At 43.3% G+C, this 25,822-nt stretch overlaps 1 protein-coding gene across 1 annotated transcript in view; it reads left to right on the top strand.

The window, feature by feature from the left end:
- The window catches only part of LOC134354396 (voltage-dependent T-type calcium channel subunit alpha-1I-like), an 843,079-nt gene that overhangs the window by 707,685 nt on the left and 109,572 nt on the right, over positions 1–25,822 (top strand). The window contains exons 21-22 of the mRNA XM_063063387.1: positions 4,299–4,483; positions 5,400–5,526. Coding sequence (XP_062919457.1) covers positions 4,299–4,483; positions 5,400–5,526 — 312 coding nt within the window. The remainder of the gene's footprint in view (positions 1–4,298; positions 4,484–5,399; positions 5,527–25,822) is intronic.

The raw sequence follows: 25,822 nt of genomic DNA, 5'->3' as shown, positions 1-25,822 counted from the left end.
CAAAACAAGACACCCAGAAGAACAAATTAAGAAAAAGAAAACCATCAAACACCCAACATGCAGAGAAAAAAATAGATCGTGCAAACAATTAAAGCCAGCAAATAACGTTCAGAACCAAAGTCCACAAAGCGAGTCCGTCCACAGACCCTCAGCTCAATGCAGAGTCAAGTAAACTACAGCAGAGTAGTGAGCTGAAGGTGGGCCGTCCCTCGCCATGAATAGGTGATTATTTAAAATAACAAGCAAGCACAGGAAAGTTAAACAATTCCAAACCCCGGTCCAACAACATAGAGTCATACTGCACAGTAACAGTTCCTTGACCACTGAATCTGTGCTAACCATCAAACATCCATTAACACTAATCCTGCTATTTACTTACTGCCCATTATACTGCTGGTGTTGGGAGCAGCAATGAAAGTCCTCCATCTCTGTCTGTCCTTGGCCAACCAATTTTAGTCTCGGTCTTGGTGGTGATCAGGGCTTCCTTCATCGTGCCTCTCGGTTTTCACTCCTGTCAGCCACGCAAGTCCCGGGTGGAGACTCAGGAATACCGTCGCGCTCAGATGTAGAGGGATTCCTCACTGCTGGTTCAGTAACAGTTTTGTTTGACCAGTCTGGGTTGTTAGTCCTGAGCTGAACCCCCGAACCTGGTGAACCAGTGGACTGCTCTTTAGTCTGGCTCCTACCCTTTGACCTATTTGACATGGGTGACCCTACAAAGAGCCAAAACGTAAATCCCTGAAACACACACAAAATGCTGGAGGAACTCAGCAGGCCAGGCAGCACCTATGGAAAAGAGTGCAGTCAATGCTTCGGGCCGAAATCCTTCGGCGGGACTCACTCCAGAGAACATTGAGGCTTGCAAGCCTCCAAACCATGACGAGATTGTAGTCCTATTGGAGGAATAATTCTTCATTAATTCCATTTTATTCTCTCCACATTCCAATCAACTCCCCCCATCCCAAATTTTGCCCCTCACCTAAACCAGGAGTTCCCAACTTGGGGTCCACGGACCCCTCGGTGAATGGTAGGGCTCCATGGCATTCAAAAGGTTGGGAACCCCTGATCTAAACACTAGGGGCAATTCAAAGTGACCACGTGATCCTCCAACCGACATTTCTTCTGGATGTGGAGTGCCTAGACAAAACTCGCAGAGTCTCAGGGAAAACACTGCAGGCACCACGTCAACAGCTTCACAGGCCAGGGTTGATCCTAGGCTGCCGGACCTGGAGGGCAGCAGCTCTAGCTGTCCCCCCCCCCCCTGTGTGTCACATCCCTGACATGACCCTGTATGTTTCCACCCTCTGTCTGCAAGGTAATGAAGGGGGGAGTGTTCACTGTTGACTGCCAGTAGTTGCCTGGAGAGCTTGCGTGCTAACATGCATCGAGTTGTGGGTTCAACTCCCCACTGTGGAGTCTTATCAAGCAGACTGACATGTGCTGAGGGAGTGCTACTCTGTTACCACAATAGTACTGAGGGAACGTTTCCCCATTGGAACAGAATTAATACTTTAATACTTTATACTTTATACCTTATTGTCGCCAAACAATTGATAATCATCACAGCGATATTTGATTCTGTGTTTTGAGCTCCCTGGAGTACAAATTGATAGTAAATATTAAAAATTTAAATTATAAATCATAAATAGAAAATAGAAAAGGGAAAGTAAGGAAGTGCAAAAAAAATGAGAGGCAGGTCCGGATATTTGGAGGGTACGGCCCAGATCCGGGTCAGGATCCGTTCAGCAGTCTTATCACAGTTGGAAAGAAGCTGTTCCCAAATCTGGCCGTGAGGGAGAGCCACACTGTCACCGATACGAGCGATGTACTGTCAGAGATCATAGGTACAGTGGTGCTGCCTGACGGGCAGTGCTGAGGGAGCACTGTATTTTCCAACGACAGTCTTGAGGGACTGCCACACTAATGGAGTGGCAGTCCCAGGATTATTGGAGTGTCAGAGAGGCAAAATTGGGAAATGAAAACACGAAGTGCTGGAGATTCTCAGCAGGGAATAGGCCAGTCACAAACTACTGGGCATGCTCTGTTGATGCCAGAAGCATGGCAACTCTTCAGGAACAGAAACACAATCAGATTTATTATCTCTGGCATACAGTATATCATGAAATTTGTTGTTTTGAAGTGGCAATAAACTCTAGTACATAAAATATACTGTATGTAAATTGCAATAAGAAATATATATACACAATTTAAAACAAGTGGTGGAATAAGAGAGCAAAAATAATGAGGTAGTGTTCATGGGTTCGTTGTCCATTCAGAAATTAGATGCTGGAGAGGAAGAAGCTGTTCCTAAAAGGTTGAGTGTGTGTCTTCAGGCTCCTGCACCTCCTCTTTGATGGTGGTAAAGAGAAGCAGACGTGTCCTGGGTGGTGGGGGTCCTTAATGATGGATGCTGCCTTTTAGAGGCATCTCCTTTTGAAGATGTCCTTGTTGGTGGAGAAGTTAGTGCCCATGATGGAACTGAGTGAGCCACTTGTGATCTGCCCCCAGTACTACTTAGACTGTGTTGGTTGTTGAATCAAAGCAATGCATTTCACTGTACACTCAAAGGTTTAAAGTAATTTATTCTCAAAGTGCATATGTGTTACCATATACAACCCTGTGATCCATTTTCTTGTGGGCATTCACAGTAAACGCAAGAGACACAATAGAATCAATGAAAGACCACTCCCAACAGGATGGACAAACAGCCAGTGTGCAAAAGACAACAAACTGTGCAAGTATATAATGAGAGGGGGAAAAAAGAAATAATAATAATAAATAAATAAGCAATAAGTATCGAGAGAATGAGTTGTCAAGTCCTTGAAAGTGAGTCTGTAGACACGAGGAATTCTGCAGATGCTGGAAATTCAAGCAACACACATCAAAGTTGCTGGTGAATGCAGCAACTTTGATGCGTGTTAAGTGAGTCTGTAGGTTGGGGGAACAGTATGTTTCGATGTACATGTGACATATAACGGTAATCTTTTCTTTAAAGACAATCCAGCATCTGCAGATTTTGTCTGATCATCAGAACTTGGATGTGCTAATACTGTTGGAGACCTGGTGTTCCATGAGTGATACACTGCTGAATTTAGTAGGACACACTGAACCAAGGTTTCATCTGCCCTCTCAGATGAACATAAAAGATTCAAGTTTGTAACAAACTTGAGAAAATCTGCAGACGCTGGGTATCTGAAGCAATGCACACAAAATGCTGGAGGAACTCAGCAGGCCAGGCAGCATTCATGGAAAAGAGTGAACGGTCACCGTTTCTGGCCGAGGCCCTTCTTCAGGACCTGCTTATGTTGACTGTTTAGTGATATTGGCTGAAGGGTAAATGATAGCTCAGAACCCCAACTCTTCTGCTCACAGCTTTGTGGAATCTTTCACGGTACCTTGGTTTAATAACACTACACCACAAAGATTTTGCTTCCTGAACACATTTGGGTGTAGCTTTGGGCTGCTTGGCATGAAAATCGCCATGAAATTTCCCTATTGTGCACATTTTAAAAATCGCCTTTATCTGTTATTTCAATTCATAATTCAAGTCAGAGTAATTGATGCCAAGATTATGAAAGACATTTTTGTTGGTCCACAAATCAATCAGGTCATTAATGACAGGCAATTCGAAGAACTACTATTGGGACTGGAGAAAATCGCATGGAAGACATTCAAGGATGTAAAAAAATTCAATGTACGTGCAGCTGGTTGACAACATGCTTCAAGCATACAAAACCATGAAGTGCAACATGTCACTAAAGATTCATTTTCTGCATTCCCATTTAAACTCCTTCCCTGCAAATCTTGGTGCTGTCAATGATGAGGATGGTGAAAGGTTTCACCAGGACATTGCGGTCATGGAGAAACGGTATCAGGACAACTGGAATCTATCAATGCTGTTTAGTTATTGTTGGACACTTAAGCGAGAAGCCTCAATCACTGAGTACAAATGAAAATCATCAACAAAACATTCTTAGCTTAGCTGAACTATTGCAAAGCGTCAGCACCATTATGCAATTAAACACATTATATTCATTAAAAGTTAATTTCTTGTTTCTCCAAATTCCAACGTGATACAAGTAGTCTGAAATTATATTTGTATTCTGCTTCAAACGATCTATCATAAACAAAGGAACATTTTGAGGAAGCAGAACCTGAAAAGATTTGCTGTCCAGTGTAATGTATCAAAAAGACAGCAGCTGCTGGGGTTCTAAGCCCCTAACATGATGATGCCATCACAATTATTCTTCTCCAGATAGTTTCGCTCTCAAGTGACTCTTGCTCTTGATGTTTCTTAGGTCGTCTCTCTGGGGTTTTACTTTGGCAATGAAGCATACCTGAGAAGCAGCTGGAACATTCTGGACGGATTCCTGGTCTTTGTCTCCCTCATTGACATAGTCGTGTCCCTGGCCTCTGCAGGAGGAGCCAAGATCTTGGGCGTGCTCCGGGTGCTAAGGCTTCTCCGTACCCTGCGTCCCCTCAGGTACAACAAAGAATACATCCGGGCCTAGTAGAGTCAAGGGTTGTTGAGATGTAATGCTGTCATTTTCCATTCTTCTCCATAAAGCAGCAATTTTGGTTTGAATTACTCATCAAAGTCCCTTCCATAACTCTTATTTATTAATTAATTTGTTTATTGAGGTACAGAGTAGAATAGGCCCTTCTGGCCCCTCAGACCGCACTGCCCAGCAACCCTCGACTTAAGCATGGCCTAATTCTGGGAAAGTTTACAGTGACCAATTAACCTACTAACCAGTACCATGGGAGGAAACTGGAGCACTCAGAGAAAAACCCAAAATTCTCTACAAGCTAATTAATATCTTCCCGGTATGTAGGTGACCAGAACTGTATATAGTACTCCAAATTTAGCCTTACCAATGTCTTGTATAACTTCAACATAGCTTTCCATCTCCTGCGCTACATGCCGTGATTTATGAAGGCCAATGTGCCAAATGTTCTCTTTATGACCCTATTTACTTGTCGTGCCATCTTTGCAGCTTTTTGGCAGCCATTTTTGGCAACCTTTGCACAGCCTTAAAGAACTCCATCCTGGATTCTGTGCTTTTATTCCGATGGCAGTCTAGAGCAAAGCATTCAGGCTGGGTATAACTTCTCAGTTCAGATATCCACTTTATGCTTACTCTGGAGGTTAATGGAGAAAATGAGATTAAACGAAAATCAGCGCTTACTGAATAGCGGAGCAGACTTAGTGGGCCAATTGCCTAATTCTGCTCCTATGTACAGAATATCTAATGGTCTTGTGACCTTAACCCTCATTGTCACACCTTTATAGATAATACCTGAGAATTTACTTCTGAATGTGTAAAAAAAGATTGTTTACAAGTTCTAACAAATGTGCCACCTACAATCTTGCTCTCCTTCCTCTTGTCTTTCCTTAGGGTCATTAGTCGAGCACCAGGCTTGAAGCTGGTTGTTGAAACCCTTATTTCCTCCCTAAAGCCGATCGGGAACATCGTCCTCATTTGCTGCGCTTTCTTCATTATCTTTGGGATTCTGGGAGTCCAGGTGAGGAACACGTCTTCTCTGCCGCTCTGGAATCTCAGTTTAAAAGTCTGCTAGGGGGTAGAATTAAAATCCATGGCAGTAAATGCAATAATCTCATTTGTACTACTAGATGCAGAATGGCCATTTCTATCGCTCCTAATTTCACGTTATGATGTGTTTCTGGTTTCTGGTTACTCCTTTTTTGTTGCTATTTTTGTGCGATGTTGATCAGGGCAGACTGGTTCTGTGGTCTGAAGTTAGTGAACAACGTAGAGCTAGACTGAACTGAACTGAGCTGAAATGAATATGTCTGGACTGATTTAATGACTTGTGGTTTGGTGTTTTACATTCTGTGTTTTTCGCGCTTATTTTTTGTTTTTACTGTTTGCATGATTTGTTCCTTTTTTTTAAAGTGTTGGAGGTTTGATGTTTTTCTTTGAACAGGTTCCATGGTTTTCTTTCTTGGTTTCATGGCTGTCTGTGGGAAGATGGATCTCAGGGTTGAATACTGTATATACACTTGGTTAATTAATCTACTTTGAATCTTTGACATAATAACTGTTGACCCCCTTGATCAGCAGTGGTATTAAGTTCTGCCAAATCATTTGCTGGTTGGGATGAGTTTTTCTCTGAACTTGGCCGTTTACTTGAAAACGTTTCATCAGCATGCGCGGTTGAATGTGGTGTGTCCTCCGAATGCCTGGCCTTTATATACTTTTCAATCAGCTGATTGGATGTCATTTCAGAAACGCATTTGTGATGTGGGGAGGAACTCTTGTCACTGTCTGGCTATGTGGCGAACTTCATACGTTGTGGTCTGGAATTTTGCGCCCCAGTGTTGGGGATGTTGGGAGAGCGTGCTAATTTTAATTCCTTCAGTTAAGCTGTCAGAGGATTTTGTGGAACCCGTGCTGGTAACACTTTTTCAGTCCCTTCCCACCATTGAGCACATCTACACAGAGCGCTATTGCAGAAAAGCTGCATCCATCATCAGAGACCCACCACCACCCAGGTCATACTTTCTTCCCGCTGCTGCCATCAGGGAAAAGGTACAGGAGCCTCAGGACTCACACCACCAGGTTCAGGAACAGTTATTACCCCTCAACCATCAGGCTCTTGAACCAAAGGGTTCACTCAACGTCACTTGCCCCATCATTGAAATGTTCCCACAACTTATGAACTCAAAGACTCTTCATCTTCTCAACATTTACTGCTTATTTGTTTATTATTATTATTATTATTATTGCTTATTTGTTTATTATTATTATTATTTCTGCCGAATCTGGAGTATTGTGTTCAGTTTTGGTCACCAAATTACAGGAAGGATATAAATAAGGTTGAAAGAGTGCAGAGAAGGTTTACAAGGATGTTGCCGGGACTTGAGAAACTCAGTTACAGAGAAAGGTTGAATAGGTTAGGACTTTATTCCCTGGAGCGAAGAAGAATGAGGGGAGATTTGATAGAGGTATATAAAATTATGATGGGAATAGATAGAGTGAATGCAAGCAGGCTTTTTCCACTGAGGCAAGGGGAGAAAAAACCAGAGGACATGGGTTAAGGGTGAGGGGGGAAAGGTTTAAAGGGAACATTGGGGGGGGCTTCTTCACACAGAGAGTGGTGGGAGTATGGAATGAGCTGCCAGATGAGGTGGTAAATGCGGGTTCTTTTTTAACATTTAAGAATAAATTGGACAGATACATGGATGGGAGGTGTATGGAGGGATATGGTCCGTGTGCAGGTCAGTGGGACTAGGCAGAAAATGGTTTGGCACAGCCAAGAAGGGCCAAAAGGCCTGTTTCTGTGCTGTAGTTTCTATGGTTCTATGGTTCTATGGTTCCTTTTCATATTTCTACTGTTTGTTGTCTTTTGCACACTGGCTGAATGCCCCACGTGGGTGCGGTCTTTCATTGATTGTATTATGGTTATTATTCTATAATGGATTTATTCAGTAGGCCCACAAGAAAATGAATGTCAGGGCTGAATATGGTGACATATATGTGCTTTGATAATCAATTTACTTTGAGCATTCTACTTTAGGTAGGCTGTGGCTCAGGAGCCCACAGGAGAGTAGTAATGCGATCACTTCAGTTGGGTACGATGCTTGTGTGTGGCTTTGTTTAGCGTGGGGAGGCTCATGCACGGGCAGCCACCACATAGTCCTTGACAGGCCCGGCCCAGGGTCCCATATTATGGCATGCAAGATGACTGAGGATCATTCACTGCCGTTGTAGTACATCGTCATCTTCCAGCACACCATTGAAGACTCGGTTGGATCGCTCTTTGCCTGGACCCTCCCCATTGACCTTACTGCCACGGGTGACCCTAGCAGGAGCTTAAGCTCCAGGCGGCATCACTCTTGGGGTCTCAGGAGCTCACAAGCCTCTCCACCATGATAAGGATATGATCCTCAGAGAAGACCAGAGAGTGGAGATCACTGTTTCCCAGCAAGCAATAAGCTCTGTACTTGCTTGAAGCTTCGATCTTTGGCAATTCTTTTCCCCAAACAGGCAAAGGCTGCACTGGTACCTTGAAAGTGATGGCGAATTTTGTCGCTGCTCTTTGCCTTTTCAAGGCTCGAGATTGTTCACTGTCAGTCTTCAGTACACGAGTGTAAAGCAGAACGAAACGATCGTTTCCCCAGATCCGATGCAGCATAATATAAAACAATAAGCATTAAAAATGCAATAAATATAAAAGCAATCCTATAAAACACAATGTACAACTAGCTGTTGGGTGTGGCCGTAAATGCACAATATTAGTTTATATACTGTACATAGACTGATTGTATATGCATAAAGTGACACAAGGTGCAGGAGCATCTGAACATGAGGTGACTCTGACAGGAAATGATAAAGTGACAAGGTGGATATTGGCAAGGGGAACTCGTCTGGTAGAAGCAGGGCACATGGCAGTGCACTAGTACAGGGACTGTGTCAGTGACGGTATGAGGTGTGGAGTACACATTCAGTGGCCACTTTATAAGGTACCTCCTATACCTGATAAGGTGGCCACTGAGTGTATGTTCATGGTCTTCTGCTGTTGTAGCCCATCCACTTCAAGGTTTGATGTGTTGTGCACTCAGAGATGCTCTTCTGCTGTGTGACACATAGTTATTTGGGTTACTGTCACCTTCCTGTCAGATTAAACCATTCTGGCTATTCTCTCTGACCTCTCACTAACAAGGCATTTTCTCCAACGGAACTGCAGCTCACTATATATATATTTTCCTTTTTTGTTTTTCCGCCATTCTCTGTAAACTCCAGAGACGGTTATGATGAAAATCGCAGGAGATCAGCAGTTTCTAAGATACTCAAACCACCCCATCTGACACCAACAATCATTCCACAGTCAAAGTCACTTAGATCACATTTCTTCCCCATTCTGATATTTGGCCTGAACAACAACTGAACCTCTTGACCATGTCTGCATGCTTTTATGCCTCGAGTTGCTGCCATATGATCGGCTAATAAGATATTTGCACTTACAAGGAGGTGTACAGGTGTACCTAATAAAGTGGCCACTGAGTGTACTGAGACTTACCATCCCTTAGTTTAACTAACCAATTAAGGTCACCAAAAGTAACAGCCCATTCAATTATCAGCTTGGAAATCACTATTACATTGTGGCTGCGTATCATTATTGTAAGCAACAGTGGGAATTTAGGAAGATCTTTACCTAACTGCGCCCTGCCTTAATCTTGGCCTTGATGGAGTTGGTAATGGCTTTGACTGCAAAAAGCATGGCTGGTATTAGGTTTACTGTCCTTCATTATTTATGCATTTGGATATCTGCATCGCTGGCTTCATAAATGGGAATTGATTCACACTGTATGGTGTTTTAGCTTAAGGTTAATGACCTGAGAAGAACTGCTAATTATATTTAAAGCTACAGCTATAATTTTTTGATACATTGACGGTGAAAATGCTTGACCCATTGAGACGGATTTATGGCAATTATTAAATCCTTTTGCTTTAGTAGAATTTGCCATTCCATGGATAAGGTTAGTAATGAGAGGAGGCAGCCCTCCCTCAAAGAGGGGACATATGACAACTGTGGTAATGTATGAGATTACCGGTGACACGGGGACTTACAAACTTTGATTATTGATTATTTATTTATTGAGATACAGTGCAGATTAGGCCTTTCCTTCCAATCGAGTTTTAACCCTAGACAATTTACAATGCCCTATTAGCCTACCAAACCCGTACGTCTTTGGAATGTGGGAGGAAACCAGAGCACCCGGAGGAATCCCATGCAGTCACGGGGAGAATGGGAATTGAACCCGGGTCACCTGTACTGTAAAGCATTATAAGACCATAAGATATAGGAGCAGAAGTAGGCCATTCAGCCCATCGAGTCTGCTTCACCATGCAGCCATGGGCTGATCCAATTCTTCCAGTCGTCCCCACTCCCCTGCTTTCACCCTAATCAAGAACTAATCTATCTCTGCCTTAAATACACCCAATGATTTGGCCTCCACAGCTGCTCATGGCAACAAATTCCGCAGATTTACCACCCTCTGACTAAAGTAATTTCTCCGCATCTCAGTTCTAAAAGGACGTCCTTCAGTCCTGAAGTTGTGCCCTCTTGTCCTAGAATCCCCTACCATGGGAAATGACTTCACCATATCTAATCTGTTCAGGCCTTTTAAGATTCGGAATGTTTCTGTGAGATCCCTCTCATTCTCCTGAACTCCAGGGAATACAGCCCAAGAGCTGCCAGACGTTCCTCATATGGTAACTCTTTCATTCCTGGAATCATTCTCGTGAATCTTCTCTGAACCCTCTCCAATGTCAATATATCCTTTCTAAAATAAGGAGCCCAAAACTGCACACAATACTCCAAGTGTGGTCTCACAAGTGCTTTATAGAGCCTCAATATCATATCCCTGCTCTTATATTCTATACCTCTAGAAATTAATGCCAACATTGCATTCACCTTCTTCACAACCTGGAGGTTAATCTTTAGAGTATCTTGCACAAGGACTCCCAAATCCTTTTGCATCTCTGCATTTTGAATTCTCTCCCCATCTAAATAATAGTCTGCCCGTTTATTTCTTCCACCGAAGTGCATGACCATACACTTTCCAACATTGTATTTCATTTGCCACTTCTTTGCCCATCCCCCTAAACTATCGAAGTCTCTCTGCAGGCTCTCTGTTTCCTCAACATTACTCGCTCCTCCACCTATCTTTGTATTACCGGGAAATTTAGCTACAAATCCATTAATACCATAGTCCAAATCATTGACATACATCGTACAAAGCAGCAGTCCCAACACCAACCCCTGTGGAACTCCACTGGTAACCGGCAGCCAGCTAGAATAGGATCCCTTTATTCCCACTCTCTGTTTTCTACCGACCAGCCAATGCTCCACCCATGCCAGTAACTTCCCTGTAATTCCATGGGCTTTTATCTTGCTAAGCAGCCTCATGTGCGGCACCTTGTCGAAGACCTTCTGAAAATCCAAGTACACCACATCTACCGCATCTCCTTTGTCTACCCTGCTTGTAATTTCCTCAAAGAATTGCAGTAGGTTTGTCAGGCAGGATTTTCCTTTCAGGAAACTAAGCTGGCTTTGGACTATTTTGTCATGTGCCTCCAGGTACTCTGAAATCTCATCCCTAACAATTGATTCCAACAACTTCCCAACCAGTGATGTCAGGCTAACAGGTCTATAGTTTCCTTTCTGCTGCCTCCCACCCTTCTTAAATAGCGGAGTCACATTTGCAATTTTCCAGTCATCCGGTACAATGCCAGAATCTATCGATTCTTGAAAGATCATCGTTAATGCCTCCACAATCTCTCCAGCTACTTCCTTCAGAACCCGAGAGTGCATTCCATCAGGTCCAGGAGATTTATCCACCCTCAGGCCATTAAGTTTCTTGAGTATCTTCTCACTTGTAATTTTCACTGCACAAACTTCACTTCCCTGACACTCTTGAATGTCCAGCATACTGCAGACATCTTCCACTTTGAAGACTGATGAAAAATACGCATCCAGTTCCTCTGTCAACTCTGCATCTCTCATTACAATATCTCCAGCATCATTTTGTATTAGTCCTACATTTACCCTCGACCCTCTTTTACCCTTTCTATACTTAAAAAAACCTGTTAGTATCTTCTTTGATATTAGTCACCAGCTTCTTCTCATAATTCATCTTTTCCTTCCGAATGACCTTCTTAGTTTCCTCCTTCAAGTTTTTAAAAGCTTCCCAATCCTCTATCTTCCCACTAGTTCTGGCTTCCTTTAATGCCCTCTTTTTTGCTTTTACTTTATGCTAACCCTACATCACCGTGCTGCCCCAATTAAACTGGTGCAAAATCTCAAATATTTCAACAGAGGTATGTGGAAGCTGAAAACAAAGGTAAATATTACTGATGCTATACAGTAGACCATAAGACCAGAAGATACAGGAGCAGAATTAGGCCATTTGGCCCATCGAGTCTGCTCCCCCAATCATGGCTGATCCTTTTCTCCCCTCCTCAGCCCCACTCCCCAGCCTTCTTCCTGTAGCCTTGTCCAATCAAGAACCTATCAAGCCCTGCCTTAAATACACCCAACTACCTGGCCTCCACAGCTGCCTGTGGTGATAAATTCCACAAATACACCACCCTCTGGCTAAAGAAATTTCCCCACAACTCTGTTTTAAATGGACGCCCCTCTAGTCTGAGGCTGTGCCCTCTTGTCCTAGAAACACTTCTTTTCACATCGACTCTGTCTAGGCCTTTCAACATTTGAGAGGTTTCAATGAGATCCCCCCCTCATGCTTCTAAATTCCAGCAAGCACAGACCCAGAGCTATCAAACGTTCCTCGTATGATAACCCTTTCATTCCCAGAATCATCCTTGTGAACCTCCTTTGAACTCTCTCCAATGCCAGCCCAAAACAGTTCGCAATACTCAAAGTGAGGCCTCACCAGTGCTTAATAAAGCCTCAGCATCACATCCCTGCTCTTGTATTCTAGACCTCTTGAAATGAATGATAACATTGAATTTGCCTTCCTCACCACTGACTCTACCTACAAGGTAACCTTTCGGGAGTTCTGCATAAGGACTCCCAAATCCCTTTGTATCTCAGATTTTTTGATTTTCTCCCCATTTAGAAAATAGTCTCCACATTTACTTCTACTCCCAATGTGCATGACAATGCATATAGTAGCATTGTATTTCATTTGCCACTCTCTTGCCCATTCTCTTAATCTGTCTAAGTCCTTCTGCAGCCTACCTGTTTCCTCAACACTACCTGCCCCTCCACCAATTTTCATGGAATTCTGAAAACTTGGCAACAAAGCCATCTATTCCATCATCTAAATCATTGACATACAGCATAAAAAGAAGCAGTCCCAACACCGACCCCTGCGGACACCACTACTGACTGGCAGCCAACCAGAAAAGGATCCTTTTATTCCCACTCACTACCTTCTACTAATCAGCCAATGCTCCAACCATGCCAATAACTGTCCTGTAATACCATGGGCTCTTAACTCAGTAAGCAGCCTCATGTGTGGCACCTTGTCAAAGACCTTCTGAAAATCCAAATATACAACATCCACTGCATCTCCTTTATCTATCCTACGTGTAATCTCCTCAAAGAATTCCAACAGGTTCATTAGGCAACATTTTCCTTTAAGGAAACCATACTGATGTTATCCTACCTTGCAGACTGGGAGACCGCTTTGCTGAACATCTACGCTCTGTCCGCCAGAGAAAGCAGGATCTCCCAGTGGCCACACATTTTAATTCCACATCCCATTCCCATTCTGACATGTCTATCCACGGCCTCCTCTACTGTAAAGATGAAGCCACACTCAGGTTGGAGGAACAACACCTTATATTCTGTATGGGTAGCCTCCAACCTGATGGCATGAACATTGACTTCTCTAACTTCCGCTAGGCCCCACCTCCCCCTCGTACCCCATCTGTTACTCTTTTTTATGCACACATTCTTTCTCTCACTCTCCTTTTTCTCCCTCTGTCCCTCTGAATATACCCCTTGCCCATCCTCTGGGTCACCCCCCCCCGTCTTTCTTCCCGGACCTCCTGTCCCATGATCCTCTCGTATCCCCTTTTGCCTATCACCTGTCCAGCTCTTGGCTCTATCCCTCCCCCTCCTGTCTTCTCTTATCATTTTGGATCTCCCCCTCCCCCTCCAACTTTCAAATCCCTTACTCACTCTTCCTTCAGTTAGTCCTGACGAAGGGTCTCGGCCTGAAATGTCGACTGTACCTCTTCCTAGAGATGCTGCCTGGCCTGCTGCGTTCACCAGCAGATTTTATGTGTGTTGCTTATCCTACCTTGTGCTGTGTCACCAAGTACTCCGTAACCTCATCCTTAACAATTGACTCCAACACCTTCCCAATTACTGACGTCAGGCTAACTGGTTTATAATTTCTGTTCCGCTGCCTCCCTCCTTTCTTAAAGAGTGGAGTGACATTTGCAATTTTCCGGTCCTCTGGCACCATGCCAGAGTCCAGTGATTTTTGAAAGGTCATTACTCATGCCTCCACAATCTCTACCGCTACCTCTTTCAGAACCCTAGGATGCAGGTCATTAGTCCGGGTCACTTTTAGCTTTTTGAGTGCCTTCTCTCTTATAATAGTAACTGCACTCACTTCTCTTCCCTCGGACCCTTCAATACCTGACACACTGCTAGTGTCTTCCACAATGAAGACTGATGCAAAATACTCATTTAGTTCATCTGCCATCTACTCGTCCCCTGTTATTATTTAACCAGCCTCATTTTCTAGTGGTCCTATATCCACTCTCATCACTAGATCTGAAATGGATAAAATTGGTTTATTATTGTCACCTTTATCAAGTTTCACCCTACAGGTCATGGGTTGAGGGTGAAAGGTGAAATGTTTAGGGGGAACATGAGGAGAACTTCTTCACTCAAGGGTGGTGAGAGTGTGGAACGAGCTGCCAGCAGAAGTGCTGGATATGGGTTCAATTCCAACGTTTAAAAGAAGTTTGGATAAGTACGTGGATTGGGGGTCTATGGTCCAGGTGCAGGTCAATGGGACTAGACAGAATAATACTTCAGCACGGAGTAGACGGACCAAAGGGCCTTGTTCTATGCTTTAACACTGTGATCTGGGGCACTACAGGAAAAACTTTACTTTGCATGCTATCCATAAGTGTTGGTACATGGCCAAGTGGTTAAGGCGTCCGTCTAGAGATCTGAAGGTCGCTAGTTCGAGCCTTGGCTGAGGCAGTGTGTGTGTCCTTGAGCAAGGCACTTAACCACACGTTGCTCTGCAACGACACCAGTGCCAAGGTGTATCGGCCCTAGTGCCCTTCCCTTGGACAACATCGGTGTCATGGAGAGGGGAGACTTGCAGCATGGGCAACTGCCGGTCTTCCATACAACCTTGCCCAGGCCTGCGCCCCGGAAAAACCTTCCAAGGCACAAATCCATGGTCTCACGAGACTAACGGATGCCTATACAGTACATCCATACAAACCATTTTGTCACATCAGTACATTGAGGTAGTCCCAGGAAAAGCAATGGAAGAATGCAGGACATTATGTTACAGTACAGAAAAAGTGCAGAGCAGACAGACATTTAGGTGTAAGGCCATGACAAGGTTGATCATCATTGATTAGATAAGAGTCCATCTTATCCAGGAGGTCTATTCAGTTGTCTGATAACAGTGGAATAGTGAGCCTGTTGGTACGTTTCCAGACGTTTGTATCTTCTGCCTCTTGGGACAGAGAAGATGTCCTGGGTGATAGAGAATGTTGATTTTGCTGCCTCCTTTACTGAAACAGCAAGACGTGTAGACAAGGCCCATGGAAAGAAGACTGGTTTCTGTAATATACTGAGCTGCAACCACAGCTCTCTGCATTCCCTGTGGTCTCAGGCAGAGCGGTGGCCATCCCAAGCTGTGATGCATCTAAATAGGATGGTTTCTATAAAAAAACAGGTGTGAGTTAATGGGGGAGCATGTTGAATTTCCTTATCCTCCTGAGGAAGTAGAAGCACTGATGTATTTTCTAGTCCACACTGGAGATGTGGAAGTACCAACAAGATCAGGCACATCCATGGACAGAGAAACAATTGTCTCATCTGCAAAGTCATCTTTATAAGTCATAAAATTTTAATGTTGTTACTCTCTTCACCATCGATGAGTACTTGCAGCATTTTTTAAAATAAATCAGTAAAATACAGAAGAAACCAGGTAAAGCTCTTAATCAATAATGCCACTTTTTTTCTCATTTTTGCTGGTGGATTTATTACCAAGCCGGAAATGGCTGACAATAGGACATAATTTTAAGGAGGTTAAGGATTTAAGGAGCAAAGTAGAGGGGGGGTTGTCAGAGGTAAGATTTTTACACAAACAGTTGGGGGTGCATGAAATACCCTGCCAAGGTGTTGGTGAAAGCAGATCTATCACGGACTCTCAGATAGACACATGGATGATAGAAAAATGGGGAGCTATGTAGGAGGATAGAGTTAGATTGCTGTTAGAGTAGGTTAGAAGTTTGGCACAATATCATGGTCCGATACTGTTCAATGTTAAATAAGATTGTGTACGGTACATCGAATCTGTCAGAGCTTAAAGGGAGCATAATAGTATCTAACCAACTCACTGAGGGGATAATTACCTTCTCCATGCTCAGTGGAGGAAAGTTCTTTATGCTTCCCATGCCTGTGTAATCGTAGAACCCATTAGATGTACTTTACAAGTTTAGGTTTAACCTAGCTCGACTGAATACAACCTTAGTGGAGAGAAAACCAGACTTTCAGATCTTTCCTAACAAAAACAATAGTATGATAGTCATTCAGCATGGAAACAGGCTCTTCATCCTAACTCCTAGTTGTCTCTTCTCCATCCATTAGAGATATATCAGGAGCACTGCATACTCAGGGCCCTTAGCACTGTCAGTGATCCCTCCCACCTGTCCAAAAGTCTCTTTGACCCCTACCATTAGGTAGGAGGTACCGTAGCATTAGGACAAGGACTGAGTTGGGGCAAGTGAAGCTGAGAGAAGTTATCCCCTCTGGTTCAGGAGCCTGATGGTTGAGGAGTAATAACTGTTCCTGAACCCACTGTTGTGAGTCCTAAGGGTCCTGTAACTTCTTCCCGATGGCAGCAACGAGAAGAGAGCATGGCCTTGGTGGTGGTGGTGGTGGCCCCTGATGATGAATGCTACTTTCCTGCAACAACACCCTGTGTAGATGTGCTCACTGCTGGGGAGGGATTTACCCATGCTGGACTGGGCCGTATCCGCTACATTTTGCAGGATTTTCCATTCAAGTGAGTTGGTGTTCCCATACCAGGCTGTGATGCGGGGTGGGGGGTCTAAACACACAGCTTTGTGGTGCACCTCTGCTGATAGAGATTGTGGAGGAAATGTTGTTGCCAATCTGACTGACTGGGGTTTGCAAGTGAGGAAATCGAGGACCCAATTGCACAAGGAGGTGTTGAGGCAATGGTTTTGAAGCTAATTGTTTGGTTTTGAGGTTATGATGGCATTGATTGCCAAGCCGTAGTCAATAAAGAGCATCCTGTTGTATGCACCTTTGCTGACCAGATATTCCAGGCCTGAGTGAAGAGCCAATGAAACGACATCTACTGTGCCATTTGGATGATACTGGGTGATAGTTATTAAGGCAGATTGACACTTTTTTTCTGAGGTACCAGTGTAATAGACGCCTACTTGAAGCAGGTGGAAGCTGAAGCGTGAGGTTAAGGATCTTAGCAAACACTCCAACAAGTTGATCGGCGCAGAAAATTATTACATAGCCAGGTACCCGGTCTGAGCCAGATGCTGTTCATGGGTTCACCCTCCTGAAGGCTTCTCGCATATCAGCATCAGGGACTGAAGTCACAGGGTCAACACAGGCTGTGGGAGTTCACGATGGTTCCTCCACGTTGTGAAGGTTAAAAGTGAGCATTGAGATCGCCTGGAAGCAAAGCCCTGTGGTCAGCTATGTCACTTGATTTCACTTCTGTAACGGGTGATAGTGTTCAAGCCCTGTCACAGCGGTCGAGCACTTTCATTTACTCAAGGTTAGTCCAGAATTGCTTCTTCGCCAGTGAGATGGCTTTCCAGAGATCGTACCTGGACCACTTGTAGCTTTCTTGGTTGCCGAACCTGAATGACTCCGATCTGGCCCTCAGCAGATTGTGGATCTCGTGGTATATCCAGAGCTTCAGGTTGGAGAAGGCTCTAAATGATTTTGTGGGGACACATTCGTCTACAACGGTTTTTTATAAAGTCCATGATTCAGATTCACAGATGAGTCTTGAATACCCCGAGTCCACTGACTTGAAGCAATTAATCTGCTCCTCTGTCTCCCATGACCACCCCTATCTCTGGAGATCTGCTCTTTAGCCTCTGCCTGTATGCAGGTAGGAAAAGCACAGTCGTGTGATCAGATTTCCTGAAATGCAGTCCAGGCATGGAACAGTAGGCATTCCTTATATTAGAATAGCAGTAGCCTGTTGTGTTGGGACCTCTGGTGGTACAGCCTATATGCTGATGGTAATTGGGCAGGGATTTCTTCAAACAAGCCTGATATAAATCCCTGACTATACACCACTTTATGTTGTGTTAATATCCCAGTTCTATTGAAGGGCTATTGATCTGAAGTGTTTATATATCTGTATTTATCTCTCTATATGGATGCTTCTTGAGCTGCAGAGTATATCTATCATCCCGAGTCTCTCCAACACCATCATAAATCTCCTCTGCGCTCTTTCCGGATTTGTGGCATCTTTCCAAACCTGAACACATTATTCCAAATGCAGCCGCACCAAAATCTTGCACAAGCAATAAATTGCAGTCATGGAGGAATTGACACCAGGTGCATGCAAGAATTAAGAAATAGAAGCAGAAATAGGCTTCTCAAAAATGATAAGCTCACGGTTGATCTTTTCCCCTCCCTCACTAACCCTATAACTTGTGGCCAAAGCTCCAGTCTGATCAACACCTCCACTCATTAACACCCTCCCCCACCACCCCACTCCATCGCTTCATGCACACCACCCAGCCCTGCTGTATGTACATATGTACATTGTGTTTGATAGAATTGCTTTTATATTTATATTGATTGTGTTTTTTTGTTTTTTATTCTGTTCTTTATGCTTATTACGTTTTTTTGGGCTGCATCGCATCTGAGGTAGCAATCATTCAGTTCTCTTTTACACCCGTAAAATAAATTATTTTGAATATTAAATGTTTAATCTTGTGTTCCATATCTCTTTATTCTCTTCATCCTGAACTATCTACCAGCCTGTGTTCTAATATCTATTTATTTATTTATTTATCTATCTATCTAAATATCTATCTGTTTATTTATTTGTCTATCTATTTGTTTATTTATTCAGTCTATTTATTTGCAAGTATGGAGGAAAAACTACAAAACTTAATTGATATAATTGTTGAAGAAAGTGCAAAAATGGGTCTAAATATCAATTGCAAAAAGACAGACTGTATGATGATATCCAAAAAGAAGGAGAATCCTATCTGCAGGCTGAGAATAAACGGGGAAGACATAAAACAAGTACAGAACTTTTGCTGCTTAGGAAGCTGGGTAACATTGGATGGCAGGTGCGACATGGACATCAAAAGAAGAATAGGGATGGCAAAAGACACCTTTACGAGAATGAAGAGTATACTGACCAACACTAAACTAGGCATGACAACCCGCCTCAGAGCACTGAAATGTTACATTTATCCAGTTATGTTGTATGGCTCAGGACATTGGACAATACCTAGTAACATGAAGAAATGAATTGTAGCAGCAGAAATGTGGTTTTTGAGGAGGATGCAAAGAATATCATGGACAAAATGGATATCTAAGAGGATGTCACGAACAGAGCAAACACAAAAAGAGAAATAAGGTATGAGATCATGAAAAGGCAATGTAACTTCATTGGACATGTGATTAGGAAAGAGGAGTTAGAATGCACGGTAATTATGGGAAAGATTGAAGGGAAGAAAGCAAGAGGAAGACAAAGACAAATGATGATGGAGACAGCAGCCAGAGAACTGGAAATGAATACAAATGAATTGATCCACTTGACCCGAAACAGGAGTGTGTGGGCCATGGCAGTCAAACCTCAATCTGGGCGTGGCACCTGATGATGATGATGATGATTTATTTATCCATCTATCTATCTATTTATCTATTTATTTATTTATAAATTTGACCCATGCCATCCAGCAATTCCCTGGTAGCCTAATCAGGGGACAGGCAGCAGTGGGAATTGCTGGTACCGCAAAGCGTCGTGCTAACCATTACGCTACCGCACCATTGCTGGAGACACAGTACGGAGGTACAAGAGATGCAGGAATCCGGAACAACGAACAGTCTGCTGGAGGAACTCTGTGGATCAGGCGGCACCCGTGGGGAGCGGAGGGGAGGTGGAGAAGGAATGATTAACGTTTTGGACCGGAATCTTGCATTTGGAACCCCAATTGATGCAAGATTTCAATCCAAACACCCTACTGATGCTGCTCAACCTGTTGACTTCCTCCAGTAAATTGTGCTGCGTCTCTAAGATACTCAACAACAAAGAATTACAAAGATACGTTACTCTGAGAATTAAGGTGTTTCTCCCCACATCAGTCTTGGATAGATTTTGAGCCCAAAGAGGAGAAAATCTGCAGAAGCTGGAAATCCAAGAAAGACAAAATGCTTGAGGAACTCAGCAGACCCGGCAGCATCTATGGAAAAGAGTAAGCAGTCGATGATTTGTGCCGAGACCCTTCATCAATACTGGAAAAAGGATGAGAAGTTAGAGCAAGAATACATTTTTTTTAAGACAGGTCCATTGCAGGTGGCAGAGAGAGAATCTTGGAGTTATGGAAGTGGGTGCAATACGGACACCAGGTAGCTTTTCATTCTTGCTCTAACTTCTCACCTATTTTCTAAGTCCTGATGAAGGGTCTCAACCAGAAATGTTGACTGTTTACTCTTTTCTATAGATGATGCCTGGCCCTCTGAGTTCCTCTAGCATTTTGTGTATGTTGAATAGATTTTGGGCCTCTGATTTTGAGGCTGACCCTTGGTTTTGAGCATCTCAGACAATGGATCAACGTTGCTGTAGCTACTTCATCGCGACAGCATGTAGCGCAGCAGTTAGTACAAGTGCCCCTCAGTTCTAGAGAGTTGAGTTCACCCTGATCTCTGATGCTGCCTGCTTGGAGTTGGCATGTTCTCCAGTTGAACGTGCTCTGCATGCCGTGGTTCTCTCCCCCGTCCCAAGGACCTTCACTCCATCTGTGGCCAAAGGCAGTGTCTCTTGTTGGCTACCCTTTTCAATTCAGCTTCCCATTCCCATTCCAACATGACTGTCCGTAGTCTCCTCTGCTGCCATGATGAGGCCAAACTCTAGTTGGAGGAGGAACACCTCATGTCTGGGTAGCCTCCAACTTGTATGTAAGTGGAAGTCCTCTAACACTTTACCCTCTTCTCACACGCACCTCACCTCCCTCGGGTTCCCCTCCTCCTTCTCTGTCTCCCATTGACTACTGGTCTCTCCTATTAAATTCCTTCTTGTTCAGCCCTTTACCCATTCCACCCATCACCTGCCGGCTGCTTTTCTATTTAAATCTTTTTATTAATTTTTCCAAAGATATAAACAAAATATCAATGTAAAGAGATTGGAATAATCTTATTGTTAATAAACAGATACAGAAAAGATTTCAGATAACGCAGGTATAATAGACTTCGAAACTCATGATGTAATTAATCATAAAGAAAAAAAAAGAAATAGAAGGCAAAAAATACAAAGCAACCCCCCCCCCAAAAAAAAACAAAAAGAACTAAATACTAAACCCAAAAAAGCAAACGGAACAAAACAGGTCTAGACCAATATCTTAAATTGTACACGTTCAGTAATGTCGTCAACTCCGCTCCTCTATTCATATATTTTAAGTTAATAAGAAGGATTCGGAAAGGTCAAATTACATCATATGAAAATATTGAATAAATGGTTTCCAAGTCTCTTCAAATTTAACCGAAGGATCAAAAATATCATTTCAAAGCCGGCTTCTCACTTCACCCCACTCACCCATCCTGCCACTCACCTCCCAGCTTGTACTCCAGCCCCTCTCCACACTCTTCCTTCAGTTAGTCCTGACGAAGGGTCTCGGCCTGAAACGTCGACTGTACCTCTTCCTACAGATGCTGCCTGGCCTGCTGCGTTCACCAGCAACTTTGATGTGTGTTGCTTGAATTTCCAGCATCTGCAAAATTCCTGTTGTTTCCCTCTCCACACTGTCTTGTTCTGGCTTCTTCCCCCTTCCTTTCCACTCCTGATGGAGAGTCTCGGCCCAAGTCACCGACTCTTTATTCCCCTCCGTACCGGCTGAGTTCCTCCAGCATTTTCTGTCGTGTGAATATTCCAGTTCTGTTGAGGGGTCATTACTCTGAAATGTTAGCTCTGTTTTCTCTCTATAGGTGCTGCCTGAGCCCGGGCTATTTCTAAAACTTACTGCTTAACACAGAGGGATGTCCTATTAGTCTGAGAGAAAGTTCAAAGTAAATTTATTATCAAAGTACGTACATGTCTCCATATACAACCGTGAGATTCAGTTTCTTGCAAACGTTCACAGTAGAACAGAGAAATACAACGGAATCGATGAAAAACTACACACAAACAAAGACTGACAAACAATGTGCAAAAGAAGACAAAATGTGCAAATACAAAAAAAAACAAATAATATAAATACATAAATATATAGATGGATGGATGGGGAATTAAGGGTTATGGGGAAAAGGCAGGTAGGTGGAGATGAGTCGATGGCCAGATCAGCCACGATCTTATTGAATGGTGGAGCAGGCTCGACAGGCCAGTTGGCCAACTCCTGCTCCTATTTCTTATGCTTTTATGGTCTTAGATGGATGGACAGATGGATGGTTGAATAGATGGATGGATAAATAGATAGATGGATAAATAAACCATCAAGTAAATAAATGAATGTATTTTATTGAGAACGTGAGTTGTAGAGTCCTTGAAAGTGCCTTATTGTGAGTGAAGTTATCCACACTGGTTCAGAAGCCTGATGGTTGACAGGTAATAGCTGTTCCGGAACCTGGAGGTGTGGGACGCTCTTGTAACCTCCTGCCCATTGGCAGCAATGAGAAGAGAGCATGGCCTGGATGGAGGGGGTCCTTGTTGACAGATGCTGCTTTCCAGTGGCAGCGCTCCTTGTAGATATAAGACCATAAGATATAGGAGCGGAAGTAGGCCATTCAGCCCATTGAGTCTGCTTTGCCATTCAATCATGGCTGATCCAATTCTTCCAGTCATCCCAACTCCCCTGCCTATCCCCAAACCCTTTGACGCCCTGGGACAATGTGGCTCTTCAAGTCTGTTTGTGACATGTGTAGACCTATCTAAGATATGTGTGAGGCGGTTCATTTTGGTAGGTCAAATACGATGACAGAATATAGTATTAATGGTAAGACTCTTGGCAGTGTGGAGGATCAGAGAGATTGGTGTGCTCAATGGACACCACCAGTTTATTCTCTGAAAGTAGGCATTACAAGGAGTGCAGCATTCTCTCACTGATTACTTGAGGGTTCTGTGCTCAAATCTTTAGAGTGGCACTTGATCCAACAAACTTCTGCTTCAGTGACAAGAGTGCTAGCGCTCCGGAATGTTAAAGATGAGGCTGCACCCAATTTCCAAATGCACAGTGATTGTCCCACTCAAGTGAAAGATATTGAATGTTATCTTCCTGTTGTAAAGTGTTAGTAAGTAAACTTGGCTCCTGTGGACTAGCTAATGTCACCTTGTCAGTCAAACAAAAAACATTGCAAGAAATAAAAGATAATGCGAGACAACACTTGGAAAGGTACGAGGTAATCAGCGGTAGTCAGAGCACATTTGTAAAGGGCAGTCATGCCTGATGAATTTAACAATTCTCTGAAGACTTCACTCAGCCTGGAGACAACGGAAATGCAGTGGTATATTAGGAGTTGCAGAATAGATTTGACAGGTTGCCAACAACAAAAATAAAACATGCATTTTTCTTTCTTGCCTGCTGTACTCCATCCATTTCATTATAGATGGAGAGGGCGGCTCCTTTGTTGTCGAGGTGCAAAGCGAGTGCTCCTGGCGAGCTACAAGGACAGTGCTTTACAGTCGGCGATGGCGGTGGCATTAATCTGCATCCGAAATTCATTCTGCTGGCCCAGGGGGTTGCTCAATATGCAGATGAGTGTTCCATGCCAATCATTAGCTCTATTGTTATGAATGCAGCTTTCCTAGCAGCTCTGTGGGCAAATGAACACTTCCTACTCTCACCGGTTTGTGTCCTGACACAGATCAATGGGTTTAACAAGAAGGCATCAATGCAATCAGTCCCCTGCGATTGGCATTCGGTGCACCTTTTTATGAAGTAATTGACCTGATTGCACTTGTACTCAAGGGGGATGTGCACCATTCTACTGCCTCTGGGCAGGAGGTACAGGAGCCATAGTTCCCATAACATCAGGTTCAGGGACGATTATTACTCATCAACCATCAGGCTCCTAATCCAGTGTGGATAACTTCACTCACCTCAAGTCTGAACTGATTCCACAACCTATGCATTCACTTTCAAGGATTCTACAATTCATGTTCTCAATGATATCTACCTATCTATTTTCCTATCTATCTATCTACCTATCTCTATCTGTCTGTCTATCTCTATCTGTCTATCTATCTGTCTATATCTATCTTTCTGTCTATCTATCTACCTGTCTATCTATCTACCTGTCTATCGATCTTTCTGTCTATCTATTTTTCTGTCTATCTATCTATCTATCTACCTCTGTCTGTCTATCTCTATCTGTCTATCTATCTGTCTATATCTATCTACCTGTCTATCTATCTACCTGTCTATCGATCTTTCTGTCTATCTATCTATCTGTCTATCGATCTATCTATCTATCTATCTCTATCTGTCTATCTATCTGTCTATATCTATCTTTCTGTCTATCTATCTACCTGTCTATCTATCTACCTGTCTATCGATCTTTCTGTCTATCTATTTTTCTGTCTATCTATCTATCTATCTACCTCTGTCTGTCTATCTCTATCTGTCTATCTATCTGTCTATATCTATCTACCTGTCTATCTATCTACCTGTCTATCGATCTTTCTGTCTATCTATCTGTCTATTGATCTATCTATCTATCTCTATCTGTCTATCTATCTGTCTATATCTATCTTTCTGTCTATCTATCTACCTGTCTATCTATCTACCTGTCTATCTATCTGTCTATCAATCTCTCTGTCTATCTATTTTTCTGTCTATCTTTCTATCTATCTATTTATATCATTTGATTTCTTTTTGTATTTACAGTTTGTCTTCTTTTGCACATCAGCGATTTACCTCAACTTCTGATAAGACGGTGGCATGCTCGGATGCAGCAGCCTCTATGGGGCCAAACAAAGGTGTTATTGTTCTTTTTTTAAATGTCTTTTTTACAATCGCAAGGCATTGCTGGACATTAAGAACTGCAAGTTCTGTAGGACTACCCCAGCAAGATGCTTGTTGGTGGAGGACCTGGTGGAGCTGCACCTGGTGCCCGCTACAGAAAGATATCGGGGTCGGTGCGCAGTGCGGTATGCCGTCTAACAGCAAGTGATTGTCTCAGTCAGTTTTCTTGCGATCACAAGACTCTGTTGGACATTGGTAATGTGGAGTGCTGCAAGTCTGGTTCACTGACTTATTGGTGGGACTGGGAACTGTGTGGCTTCGGTTGTGGCATGGACTAGGCCGCATGCCACGGTGTCGCCTATTTGTAGCTGCCCAGGAGAGAGACATCAGAGTCGGTGCCCAGAGGTGGTGTAGTGCTGATGTCGGTGCTGCCCTCTAGTGTTCGCTCAGTAGAAGGCAAGCTGGATTGTATTTGTCTACAGACTGCTGCGGGCTTGCTCTTGCCAACAACATTCACGGATTCAGGGACTTGGGGTATTTTTTTAGTGTGACTGTATGTTTACTGCTATCTTACATTTGCTATATGTGTGTTGTGCTGTGTATGACTGTTGGTTCTGTGTTTTGCACCTTGGCGCCAAAGGAACAGTTTCATTTGACTGTACACGGATGTTAATGTACGGTTGAGTGACAATTAAACTTGCCAGTCTTTGTAGCTCTTGAAGTATACTATTGTATGTTTTATTCTACTGCAAATGCCCACAAGAAAATGAATTTCAGGGTAGAAATGATGACATATATGTTCTTTGATAATAAATTTCCATTGAACTTTTGAGATGGTGGCTTGATTCCTGATGTTCTCCTTGACGAAAAGCCCTGCATCCAGGAGCCATCTGGTTTGGGGCTTTCACAAGGTGAGGCACCAGCCA

Source organism: Mobula hypostoma, chromosome 11 (assembly GCF_963921235.1).
Source record: "Mobula hypostoma chromosome 11, sMobHyp1.1, whole genome shotgun sequence".
Taxonomy (NCBI): domain Eukaryota; kingdom Metazoa; phylum Chordata; class Chondrichthyes; order Myliobatiformes; family Myliobatidae; genus Mobula; species Mobula hypostoma.
This window is presented reverse-complemented; position numbering and strand designations above follow the sequence as displayed.